The sequence below is a fragment of the Equus quagga genome, chromosome 12, assembly GCF_021613505.1.
Source record: "Equus quagga isolate Etosha38 chromosome 12, UCLA_HA_Equagga_1.0, whole genome shotgun sequence".
NCBI lineage: Eukaryota > Metazoa > Chordata > Mammalia > Perissodactyla > Equidae > Equus > Equus quagga.
In genome coordinates this window covers 20,102,584-20,115,994 of record NC_060278.1, presented here as the reverse complement: position 1 = coordinate 20,115,994, position 13,411 = coordinate 20,102,584, and the positions used below count along the sequence as shown (strand labels likewise).

At 39.4% G+C, this 13,411-nt stretch overlaps 1 protein-coding gene and 1 long non-coding RNA gene across 4 annotated transcripts in view; one reads left to right on the top strand and one right to left on the bottom strand.

Annotated features, from left to right (window-relative positions):
• Window positions 1–53: 53 nt before the first annotated feature.
• On the top strand, window positions 54–6,624 carry LOC124248644 (uncharacterized). Of its 2 annotated transcripts, none has more exons than XR_006891107.1 (3): window positions 54–143; window positions 4,811–4,888; window positions 6,488–6,624. It is a non-coding gene; the product is annotated as an uncharacterized LOC124248644 (long non-coding RNA). The 2 variants fall into 2 exon arrangements; XR_006891106.1 differs by having other exon boundaries at window positions 101–3,981.
• Window positions 5,387–13,411, bottom strand: part of SEPHS1 (selenophosphate synthetase 1) — a 29,146-nt gene continuing 21,121 nt past the window's right edge. For both annotated transcript variants that reach the window (XM_046678984.1, XM_046678985.1), the window contains exons 8-9: window positions 8,990–9,202; window positions 5,387–7,311 (exon numbers count right to left, since the gene is read on the bottom strand). In XM_046678984.1, coding sequence (XP_046534940.1) covers window positions 7,097–7,311; window positions 8,990–9,202 — 428 coding nt within the window. In that variant the 3' untranslated portion in view covers window positions 5,387–7,096. The remainder of the gene's footprint in view (window positions 7,312–8,989; window positions 9,203–13,411) is intronic.

The window sequence follows — 13,411 nt, the reverse complement described above, 5'->3', positions numbered from 1 at the left end:
GCGGCCCCTCAGCCCGGAGTGCGCATGCGCAGGGCCCTGGGCCCATCCCTTCCCCGCAGTGGATTACTTCCGTCGCGCTCCGCTTACAAACCAGCACAGACGTGTCCCTGCCGCAAAGTGCAGAAACCTGCTTGTGGACCTGGGTAAGTTGGAGCCAAAACGTGACCCACACTCTGAACTGCATAGTTTCAACCTATTTTATTTCACATGACTGTTTGTTCCGCTGAGATGCCGGAGGAATAAAACTTCTAATGTTCACCACCAGAAGTAACGTGTGCTGTCCAAAAGAGGCGTTTAGTTTAATGGGAGTCCAGTCGGAAACATTAGAAACAGTTTCGTCGTGTAAAAAAAAGTGTATGAAATATATAATCTCTGAAAAACCTGATCCACGCAGTCTAGTATAATTTTAAATTTAAAGAATGAGAAATCTTTTTTTCTCTCCTGTTCTTGTTTTATCAATTAAATGAGTTTGGAGGATAAGTATAAACCTGTGAAACTATCACCACCGTCAAGGCCATCAACATCCACCTCCCAAAGTTTCTTCACGCACTTTTTTCATTATTTTAGTTAACATACGATGTCCTCTCTTAACATTTAAGTATACGAGGCAGCACTGTTAGCTGTAGGCACTTGCTATATAGTAGATCTCAGAACTATTTATCTTGCGTAACTGAAACTTTGTCTCCTTGGACCAACATCTCCGGTTTCCTCCTCCCTCAGCCCCTGGCAACCACCATTCTTGTCTTTGCTTGGATGAGTCTGACTCTGAGATTCCACAGAGAAGTCGTATCTCCTAGTATGTGTCCTTCTGTGACTGGGTTATTTCGCTTACTGCAGAGTCCTCAAGGTTCATCCTTGGTGTTGCAACGGCCAGATTTCCTTCTTTATTAAGGCTGAATAATATTCCATTCTATGTATATACCACATTTTCTTGATCCATTCATTCATCAGTGGGCATTTAGCCTGTTTCAGTGTCTTGGCTATTGTAATAATGCTGCAACAAACACGGGAGTGCAGACATCTCTTTGAGATCTTCATTTCAGTTCCTATTGATAAATACCCAGAAGTGAGATTGTGGGAAAATATGGAAGTTCTATTTTTAATTTTTTGAGGAGCTTTCCTACTGTTTTCCATAATGGCTGTAAGAACTAGAATTCTTTCTGTAAGATCTCTTTTCTCTCCAGTATCCACAGATGGTTGACATATTATCTCATTGTCTCTTTTCCTCTCTCATTTTTTTCATTGTTTCCTTAGCTTCAAGACTTTTTTCCAGAATGCGCTCCTCATAAACATGTTATCATTTCTTCAGTGATGACTTTATATGATGTGGTGAAACTGCCAGAGTCGCAGAGAGAAGCAGGCCAGGACCCAGGATAATTAGTTCCTGCCTGATTCCTCCCAGGCAGAGAGGGGAAAGTCAGCGTCCAGAGCAAGGCCTGCCCTTTGGACTCCCCTCTTCATTCGTTCTTTATTTCCATGCTTCCTCCTCACCCAGACTCCCAGGTTCTTTTAGGTTCACAGAAGGGCTCTGGGCCTCCCCTCATTAGCTCTCATCCCCCACCCTGATCATCCCAGGGCTGGACCTGGCCTTGAACTTGTCGATTGGATCCCCGAAGATTTTCAAGAGAAGCACTTCTGTTTCTCATAATTTAAGATCAAGTATCTGGCCATTGGCAGGTACAGGAAAGGGAAAATCATCTTTCTGTTTCTAAGAAAAGCCCCTACTGGAATGGGGACAGAGGCCTAGGTGTCTCTTTACTACCCTCGCCTGGTGAGTAGTGGGGATTTCTGGGAGGAGGAAAATAAACTAAAAATATGAATTCAGTTCACCCCCACCCAAATGATTTAATGATCAGGACCTTAACTCTTACAGGCCCTGAAAGTTCTCAGCTTTCCTGACCAATGAGAAATACGAATGAGATGACGCTATCTTTGCCTGTATTTCAAATGTCCCCCTAAAATGCCTTCATTTTACAAGTGTGTGAAAATCCCTGCCCTCTCCACCATAAGGTATTTATACAAAGGGCGTGTTTATCATTATTATAAGAGGAAGGAAATGCTTCCAATTGTTATCTGCCTTTCACAATTAGAGGGATGCTGAGGTTAAAATTTTTCATTTAGATCCCAGACAATTAAAACAATCATTTCTCCTTAGGTAAAGAGGTAATTTGATAAATGTTACTAGTTTTTTAAAATAGCAATTGGGATTATTTGGAAATTCCCTAAGTAGACATCTTTAATAATTGTGTTATTAAAATAAAAATATTTTAGAACAATTGAAACATCATTAATGGAATGTAAACGTTACCACAAGGATGACATTTTCTTTCTCCTTCTGCACTTGATATTTACTCATTTCTTACTAACTTTGGAATTTACCTTTTTTCCCCCCACTTCCAACAATGTGCTTGGTTTATGCAAATATTGAAAGTAACCTTGAAGACAAATGTTGAAAGACGACAATTTTCATATTCATCTAAGGAAGAGTTTTCCTGAAATGTAAAAGAAGTTAAAGAAGGTGATTTTTCAATAATAGCCAATTTGAGCATGTAAGGAAAAATTGTATGACCTAAGAAAAGCTCGGATTAAATTGTTCAATTTCAGATTCAAAAATACCATTCCCTTCTGAGAATACATATGACTGTACCCTGGAAATTCTTTCTTTCTTCCCTTAAAACTGTAAAATCTGCCATGAAAACACTACGGCTGCATGCAAGGCAATCTGGTCACTGGAGGAACCGTGTGGATGTCGTCCACCTGCCACCCGTCACAATGTCTGTAATTACCTTCTGTGGGTGGCTCAGCCTAAACAGAAAAAAGGCTGTGTCCCTACCTGTACGGATGCTGCACAGGTTACACGTGGAGAGAAAGGAAATGTGGTAAATATCAACAACTTCACGTTGCTAGGAGGATCCATTCTGCTATTTCTTCAACTTTCCTGTGTTTAATGTTTTTCAAAATAAAAAGTTAGGAAAAGAAATAAATGTCATGTGAACTTTAAGCACCTCAAAACTCCTTAATGTAACTGGATTTACTGGACCTATTTGACTGGTGTAGGTGGACAATGGCTACTCAGTTTTATGCATTTAAAGTTGTCTAGGTTAACTATTGTATTCTAATATTTGAGAAATTATTTATACGTATGTGTCTTTCTGATTCCTTTGTATTATTTCTTAATGTGCTGGAAATAAAATCTAGCTTTTTAGTTAAAAAATAAGAGGAGGGTTCAACTACTGTAATTTTCTTAATTTTTCAATATGGATCAAATGAGGGCTATGTTGTAGACACCAACTTTATGCAACTCTGCTTTAAGAACTAGCAAAATATAGAACTTGCTCATTGATAATTATCAACATAACATTTCTTAAGTCTCCATAAACTTCTATGTGCATATGCTTATGTTATTGAAATACTGAGAGTAGAAAATACTTTGGTTTTTCTGCAATCAGATCACTGATAGAGTGAATTTTCTATTTCCTTCCATGAAGTTTTGATGGGCTTCATGCGATGCCGTCCTTCCAAGCGTAACACTCCCTCCAAAGGCAGCAGGGCTAGGAAGCACAGTCAACACCCACTGACAACATCAGCTGTGTATTCAGAGTTGAATATCAAACATTTAAGACTGTGAAATAGAGGAAACCCTACAGAGCACAGGTTCAAGACCTGTTTCCCCAGTGTTCCCTGACTAAGCAAAGCCCTTGGCATCGGCAGCAAGCTTGGATTCCAGCAGCCCTTGATCCTGTCTGGACCCTATGAGCACTGTGTCACCGACTGTCTTACTTGATGCAGTCTGGCCAGTTCACCCACTCCCTTTCTCTTTCAAGACACGACACTTAACCAGAGGCAAAATGATATTCCACAGTCTGCTTTGAAGAACAGCACTTTGAATGTGTTGATTTTCCTGTGGACCCTGGCATGTTTAATAATTGCATGGTTCATATGTGGATTTTTAGTGAGAAACAGTACAAATTACTGTTGAAGGTAAGTTATGTTGTCTATAAAACCTCTACCTAATCTAGAACTGAAGGGTGAGCTGGGTGTGGAATTGATGAGAAGCTCAAGGAGACATAAAAACACATATATACTCGTACACACACACGCACATGCACACGTGACAGTTAAGTGTGTGAAGCAGCAATACCTGTGCTTGCTTTATTACTTCTAAAAATAAAGAATAGCATAGCTATTCTAGTCTCTCTGTACAGACAAATAGTGTAAAACTTACAAAGCAAATGTAACTTTTAAAGGCAAGGCTAAATTCAGACTGAAAACTGCTGGCTCATACAGCTAAGATCAGAACAATTTAAAACACTCGCATTTATTCATCATAAGGCATGCAGGACTTGGAGACTACAATATAGGAAGGTACTTTAAAATATTGAGCCAAAAAGTACATATTGCTCACACAGTATTTCTTTTCCTGAATTGAATCACAATAAACGCTTCAACACAGCCTTTGCAAATAACAAGCTAAGCTTTGAACATAAGCAAATGGTCCTATTGCTAAACCAATTATTGACTCCTTCGGGGCCCAGCTTTTTTCAGGCTGTTCACTACTTCTGTGCATTCTAACAAACTGTATTTGGGATGCAACTACATCATAGGGTTTAAAGAAAATAAACTGCTATACCAAGATGGCAATGTGAAGTTTTAAAGTGCTGCCAGGAAGCCAAATAATTGTCTATGTATTAACTATTCACTGAATTTTAAAATATTCTACATAGATTTTGTCAAGAACTCAAAAACTCAATGACAATCACCTGATATTTCAAGGAAATTTCAAGATATCTGGGTTTTGTTTGTTTTGCAGGGCCCAGGTGTGGAAGGAGTCAATAAGTAGAATGGTCAAGATTTAAAAGAAAACTTCCTGTAAAACTATATTGCAAAAGTGAGTCCACTCCCCTCCCCTCCTTTGCCTCTCCCAGCCATCTGCGACGCTCTGTTATTGGGGGTTCTGACTTTATTGCGCACAGCTGCTTAGGGTGATCATTTAAGACAGATTCCCAAGCCTCATGACCCCCAATTTCTGATTCTGATGGTCTGGGGTAGGGCCTGGGAATTTGCCTCTGACAAGCATCTCCAGGTAATTCTAAGGCAGGTGGTCTGGACTGCTGAGAAACACCACTGTAAGGACCAGTTCCTCCTCACATCGCGCCGTATAAATGACATGGACCTATAAGGACCCAACCTTTTCTCATTCTAACTATGAATCCTCCGAAGATGCTATCAAGTGCATAATCCATTTAGCTCACTTATCTCAGTAGCCTTGCCACCAAGGAAAACAAGCTTTCAAGACATGAAAGTAGTTTCTACATTGAAAGTAGTTCAGATTCAGTCATCACTAGTGTATTTAAAAAGAAAAAGAAGAAAAGCTCAACAGTATGTACATCTTACTCAGAGGTTTCCAACACATTTTATTTTGCAGACCACTGGTTTGTAGCTTTTGAGGACCAACATGTGTATAAATCCCTATAAAATGTCCAGTTAATTTCAGTTCTGTAGCAGCCTCTTAGGTACCACACACCGTACTAATGGCTTGAGTTCCAGTTACCCACGTGAAAAGGCTGCCCTATGGCTCCTGAAGGAGGGGAGGTCCACGGAAAAGCCTCTTCCAAGGGCTTTATCTCCGGAGTGATGGTTTCCTTTGGCAAGTAGTTGACGGATCACAGGGGTTTGGTGCCTGTGGGCAGGAAGCATCCAGACCTGCAGTGATGGGGTGTTTTTCTCTGACGCAGACACTTAGGGGGTCAGTGCCCTTGTGCTTCACGACAGGAATCCTTCCTAATCATGTAGTCGGTTAAATATAAGGAAGCCTCTGTTTTTAAGTAACACAGATAAACACCTTTGTAGATTGCCTGTTTCTTCTAGAACTACAAAATTTAATTCAAGAAAATATAGGTCCCATGAAAGACTTAAAAGTTTTATAAAACTAAAATCTAGTTTTCCCCAATAAATTGTACTTTAGCCAAAACCCTCCCAAATGCTTCTAAAATAATACTAAAAGGGGCATCTGATTATACAAGAGCAATAAAAAAAATTAAATATTTATTTGAACAAGTTTGAGCTGCTGCAATGTTGGCAATGCAGATTTTTAACAGAGATCACAAAAAGCGTGCACAAAAACTTACTGGCGCAAAAGACAAAAAAATGCTAAGAATTATGCTAAATAGCTGATTATTTCAAGAAAACAAAAGGCCTGAAATCACTATACAAAATATAAAATGTATTAAACACTACCATCCACAGAACAGTCTTTATTATTGATTATATTTAAAAATTATTTGTGTAATTATATATGGAATTGTAAATGAGTACTATACATGAACCCCCTTTTGGAAGGCAATTCCTTGTTGCACTATAAAACATCTCATTACGTTGCAGAAAAGTATCCTTTTTGGCTCTCCATAAAGAAAACAGTTAATGACACTACTGTAAATATTAGGAAGGTTACAAAAAAAGAAATAAAATTTCTTTTATTTCTTCCAAGTGTTTTCCATGCAGAGTTAAGCACGTGTCTTGTTTAACTGAAAGCATCATGGGAGCTGTCCTGGGTCAAAGAGATGCTCTGAATTAGAAGATGAGGCTTTATAAGTCAAAGACTCAAAGGAATCATGCAACCGTCTTACTACTGGGAAACCATTGTGTCACTTACCAATCCTGTCTTTCCAGAACACCACTCAAGACACTTAGAAGAAAATCAGACTGATAACGATAAATATCCATAAAATGAAAAGACACCAACTGCTATTGACACTACGATTGGTAATGTCTGTGCTGTGTGAAAGCACCTTTAAAAAGAGCCTATGCGGCAAGAGTTAAGTGTCTAAAGATTCAAAATGAATCAACAGTATTGGATAACAATATAATTCTCAACTCAGAAGCTGCCTCAGGATTAGGTGCATCTTCAGTTAATGTAACAGGAAAAAAAGGCAATGGATTTTATTTTATTAATTGCATCCACTCACAAATTGACCTAAGGTCACCAGATGTGTAGACACAATGAGATTGTTGTTGTTGTTTATAGTCTTTAATTGAAATGATGATAAAGGAAATAGATTGATTTAAAAACAAAACCAAATAGGTGTTTCGGTCTAGATTACGAGGTGGCCCCAGGTGTGGGATTCACACTCTGAGTGGCCACTTGTGGGGCGACTTCGATGATCCGAGGTTTGTCTATGATCCTGGCCGTCCGGTTGCCCTTCTCTACGATCCCAATAATCCAGGCTTGGTGACCTTCACCATATTTGGGGGACTTTATCTCTGCACAAAACCGAGCTGCTTGCTCACGTGGTAAACAGATTAGAAGGCCTCCTGGCAAAAGAAAAAAAAAGAAAGAAAGGATTATCATTAGTTGTGATGCTGTGCAAGCAGTTTCTCAGCCACAATCTTTCCAAAACACTTCTGCACACAGCCACCTTCAACCAGCAACCTGGGTGTCTCTGTGCAGCTGCCCTCTCCATACAACTAGTGTTCCGTCTTCACTGTTCCACAGATTAAACCGTAGAGTAATTAAGCAACTCATTGTAAACTCCTATCATACTAACACACACACACAGCAACAAACTTTCAACTGTGAAAATGACCTATCTGTGAACCATTTAACGCTGTGCAGGAGTAAGGTGTTGGAGGCCTCAATAACATGGGTGGAGGCTGTTTGTTCCATGCTACACGGCAGGAAATATTTAAAAACAAAAAAGAACTTTCCTTTTCAATTTGGTTCTCTAATGAATTCCTCACCTTACAAAGAAGACTTTTTGTATTTTTTTCATTTAAAAATTAACATTCAAGAAAGACTGAATGCCTCAAAGCATCTAGGTTCTGTCATTGGCTCTTTCATGATCTTCAAAACAGAAAAAGTATAAAATATGTTAATATAAACTTTCATAGCTATTTCAGTAGCTAGGTTAAAAATTTTATATATGTTTGTAAGTAGAAAAAACAATCAGGACAAAATATATACTGTACCTTTACAGAAAGAGCAAACACTTCTCATTTTTGAATAAACGAAGCTAACTGAATTTGTTGGTAATATTCGTTAATTCCTTCAACCTTTATTTCATGACCACCAGGTGGCACCAGTGGCCCACCAGGTGGCAGGCACATTCTAGCCAGACACTGAACTAATGGTTCAGCTGCCTTCTTGGAACTTATTTCTAGAAAATAGACTTTGGGTTTTTTTAAAGACAGGCAGTTGAAGGGTCCTCTGGAAAGGCTGGGAGAGCCCTACTGGAGAACCACAGCCCTTCTGCAGGGCTGATGCGCGGGCCGGGCCTTGTGGGCTTCCTCTCCGCTGCGCCCCAGAGTCTTCTGGGAGTTGCTATGATTATAGACGACGGGTTCACCCCAGACTGACTAACTCAGGTTATAGGCATCGGGTCTAGGTGTGGGTACTTTTTAAATCCCCAGATGATTCCATTCCTGTCAGGGTAAGGAAACTACTGAGTTACAGAGGGAAGGAAACAGAAACAAGAGAAACTGAAAACAAAAGAGAAGGGAGGACTTCAGGATGAGACACAAGAGTCAAGGTGGGGAAGAGAGAAAAAATGAGTTGAAAAGAAAAATGGCACTTTAGAGACATAATATACTATTTCATTCTTAAAACAGCCATTTTAGACATCTCTTTTCAAGGAAAAGGTACAGGCTATTCAATGTTACCTATGGTCATTACGCTTACTTCAAATGCTAATTTTCCAATGAAACTGAATAATGCCTTATTTCCCCCATATTCTCCCTCCCATCCTATCACCAAACACAGAAAACACTGGACTTAAAATAAGTCACCTAAAATGAGCCGATCCCACACAGATGGCAGGAGACTGGTAACCTGCAGCACTGGAGGGGGCTGAGAAGATTCCTTGCAAACAAGATCAAGGTTATCAGTGCTGACCTCACACAAAGTGGGTCAAACTCATGTACTTCTCCCTTTTCATGGAACTTTCCGTTAGCATCACTAGTTTGATCCTCAGATTTGGCCCCAGAATCCTTGTACCTGATGTCTCCGGGCAGGTCCCATGCATGAGGCCAAACATGTTTCCACAGGCCTTGCTCACAGCAGCCATCTTGGCCAGGACGGGAAGGTTGTGAATCACAAAGGACACCTCATTCCTCTGTTGCTTGGCCAGGTTCTGAGCATGGCCCAAAATTCCAAAGCCCGTGATGTCCGTGGCAGCGTGGGCATTGAATGTGTGCATGAGTCCTGCAGCTAAGAGTGGACAGATGAGGCATTTGTTATCTGGTGTAAGAAATGGTGACTCTCTGAGGGAAAAAAACACCTTTCCTCAACGCAAAATCTTAAATATTCTTTGACCTCCAAATTCCTAATTTGTCAGGAAGACGGCATAAAGGAATAATGAAATGTAACTTAAAACATCAACAAAACCCAGAGTGAAATTCTTAAAGTTGATTTTTCTTCCAATTTCAACCACTTAGACTTAGCAGCAGCTTCAACCAACAGTAATTTCCCACTGAACTAAAAAGTCTGTAGAAAGGAATTACAATCTCAAGGAAAGATAAACTTGTCTAAACCATCCTAAAATCAAAGAACAGGACTTTTTAAGGTTGACCTGAAATCAGGGAATTCTTGATAGAAGTAAATTGCCTGAAAGGTTAGTATCTTTTTTATTCTTTAATTAAAAAAACTAATACACCTTATTTTTTGAAGTAGATTTAATTTACAGAAAATTGGGAAGTGCAGGAAGTTCTCATATACCCCCTCCCCCTCCCGCTTTCCTCATATTGTTAACATACTGTGGTACATTTGCTACAAGCGATAAGCCAATACTGATACATTATTATTAACTAAAGTTCACGGTTTACATTAGGGTTCACTCTTGATGTTGTAGTCTGTGAGTGTTAACGAATGTATATACAATGACACATATCCACCATTGCAGTATCATAAAGGATGGTTTCACTACCCTAAAAACCCTCTGTGCTCCACGTGTTCATCCCTCACCTCCCCCCCAACCTCTGGCAGCCACTGATCTTTTTACTGTCTTCATAGTTTTGGCTTTTCCGGAGTGTCACAGAGTTGGATCATACAGTATGTGGTCTTTTCAGATTGGCTTCTTTCACTTACTAACATGCATTTAAGGTTCCTCTATGTCTTTTCATGGCTTGATAGCTGTTTCGCTTTAGCGCTGAATAATATTCCATTGTCTGGATGGACCACAGATTATACATCCATTCACCTACCGAAGGACATCTCGGTTGCTTCCCAGTTTGGGCAATTATAATAAAGCTGCAACACCTGTCTGTGTGCAGGTTTTTGGTGGACAGAAGTTTTCACTCATTTGGGTAAATACCTAAGAGCACACCTGCTGGATCCTATTAGTATTTTAGTATATTTAGTTTTGCAAGAAACTGCCGAGCTGTCTTCCAAAGTGGCTGTGCCCTTGTGCACTCCCACCAGCAATGAGAGCTCCTGTTGCTTTTCATCCTCACCAGCATTTGGGTGTCGTCAGTGTTCTGGATTATAGTGTAGTAGTATGCGGTGTTGTTTTAATTTGCAATTCCCTACTGGCGTATGATGCAGAGCATCTTTTCAAATGATTATTTGCTGTGCCACAGCTTCTCTGGTGAGGTGTCCATTCAGGTCTTTTACCCTTTTTTTAATTGGGTTGTTTTCTTACTGTTGAGTTTTAGGAGTTCTTTGTATATTCTGTACACCAGTTCTTTATCAGGTATGTTCTTTGTAAAGATCTTCTCCCAGTCTGTCTTGTCTTTTCTTCCTCTTAGTGTCTTTCACAGAGCATCAGTTTTTTATATTAATGAAGTCCAACTTATGAGTTTTTTCTGTTATGGACAGTGCCTTTGGTGGTGTATCTTAAAAGTCATCACCAAGCCTAAGGTCACCTAAGTTTTCTTCTATATTGTCTTCTAGGAGTTTAATAGCTTTGCATTTTACATTTAGGTCTACAATCCGTTTGGAGTCAATTTTTATGAAAGGTGTAAAGGCCTGTGTCTTGATTAATTTTTTGTTGTGGATGACCAGTTGTTCCAGCACCACTTGTTGAAAAGATCGTCCTTTCTCCATTGAATTGTCTTTGCTCCTTTGTCAGAGATCAGTTGACTATATTTATGTGGATCTATCTCTGGACCCTCTATTCTGTTTCACTGATCTCTCTATCTGTTCTTTCTCCAATACCACACTGTCTTGATTACTAGAGCTTTACAGTAAGATGAAGTTGGGTAGCGTCAGTCCTCCAACTTGCTCTTCTGCAATGCTGTGTTGGCTGTTCTGGGCGTTCTTCCTCTCCGTCTAAAGTTGAGAATCAGTTTGTTGATACTCAAAAAATAACTTGCTGGGATTTTGATTGGGATTCCACTGAATCTATAGATCAGGTTGGGACGAACTGACATCTTGACAATATTGAATCTTCCTATTCATGAACGTGGAATGCCTCTCCATTTATTTACAACTTCTTTGATATCTTTCATCACTTTTGCAGTTTTCTTCATACAGATCTCGTACATATTTTGTGTGTAAAATACCTAAGCATTTCATTTTAAGGGGGAGTGACTAAAAGCCTAACTTTTAAAAATTAAATACCTCTTCCTCATGAAATGAAATATGTCCTACTCTACTCTGGAGTAAATGCGTTTCTTAGTACATTTTTAGAATAAGATCTCTTACTCAGGTGCATTCTCAACAACAGAGGCAGAGGAGAAGTGACATTTCTGGTCTATCATGGTGGCTAAGCAACCAGACATACCATTCTGTTAACACTGTACCTAGTGCAGTGGGGCAGCCAATGACATTTAATAAAGCAGTGGCCTCCACTTCAGAAGCTCTTCCCAGTGCCATCTTGGATGAGCTTTGAGGACCAGAGTATACAAGAGGACACACTGAATCTTCTAGGCAGTAATAGGGATTCCATTTTTAAGGTACTGATTACCACTTCTTTGCTGTGTGGGGAATTATTGCTGCTCATTTTCACTATGAAAATTTTAATGAAACACAAAAGTAGAAACAGTAGTATACTACAATGTATTCCCATGTACCCAACAATACCCCCATTACCACCTTTCTGCTGGGGTCTCATCTATTCTTGCCTACTTGTTGGGGGTGTGGGTTGGGTAGATTAATTTTAAAGCAAACCCCAGTCATAGCACTTCACCTATAAATAATTCTGTATGTATCTTTGAAAGATAAAGACTTGTTAACATAACCACAATACCATTATCATACCAACAAAATTAATATTACATCTGATTGATATCAATAATATCAATAATACTTGATATGCTTAACTGACTGCAGTCACTCTTCTTTTTGATACCCAAAATGTCTCCTGTCTCCTCCTGTCAACTGTCTCCTCCCTCCCCCCAGTTGACTGGTGGGAGCTTCTTCAAGTTACAGTGAAGTGGCATGACCCACTGGTTGTTGAAAGTTCCATTACTTTCAGGCAATGATGTCCCAGGCTTCTCTTTTGTATTTCCTGTCCCAGAGTGGAATCAGCCATTTCCCCAAGGAGTCCTGGGGCTTTTTAGTGGGAAATGGTAATTTTCAGATCAGAATGTGGGACCAGGACTTCATTACTACTGGGTCATCACTGCTTCTAGGCCTCTTCGAAGAGCAGGCTCACAAATAAATCCTGAGTTTATATGGATAATTCCAAATTAAAGATTACAGTTTTTCCTTAGCTTCTTTGATCCTCTTTCTTTTCTCTTATTCTTAAGTTCCTTGTTTCTAACTACATCAGTTTATTTGCTTTATCTTACTTTATCAACATTCCCACAAACACAAACACACTGAACACAAGAAGATACTTTTGTGGGTTTCTGTCCTGAGGCTATACACTGAAAATACCAGGCTCAAAGTAACTTGAAATAATTCTTCCCCATGTGGTTTTGCCACTAACTCGATATTTGTTAGGCAACTTTGTTTTGATTTCGTTTAGATTTGTAAGATATGCCTTTTTTAACTTTTTAATTATAGAAAACTATTATTTCAAAGTCAAACTTTATAAAACGAAGCATGTTCAGAGAGGGTCTGCTTCTTCCCTATCCCCTCTCCTATGTAACAATTTTTATGAATGACTTATTTCTCCATTGTTTCTCTTTGAAAGTATAAAATACTTATTACTACCTCATATTCATATATGAACTCACAAAATGTAGCACACATACAGGCTTCTGTCCCTCGCTTTTTCATTTGATCATACCCTGAAGATGGCTCCCTGGTATTAACGACCTCTCATTCCTGTTTATAGCTGTAGAGTATTCCACCGTGTGCATGCAGACTGGATAGTTCAATCAGTCACCTACTGATGGACATTTGGATTGTTTCCTTCTTTTGCAATTATAAACAGTGCTTCAGTGAACAGCCTTGGACACAAGTCATTTCATATTTTGGCTACTGTGGCATAGGGATAGATCCATAGAAGTGGGACTTCTAGGTCAAAATAAA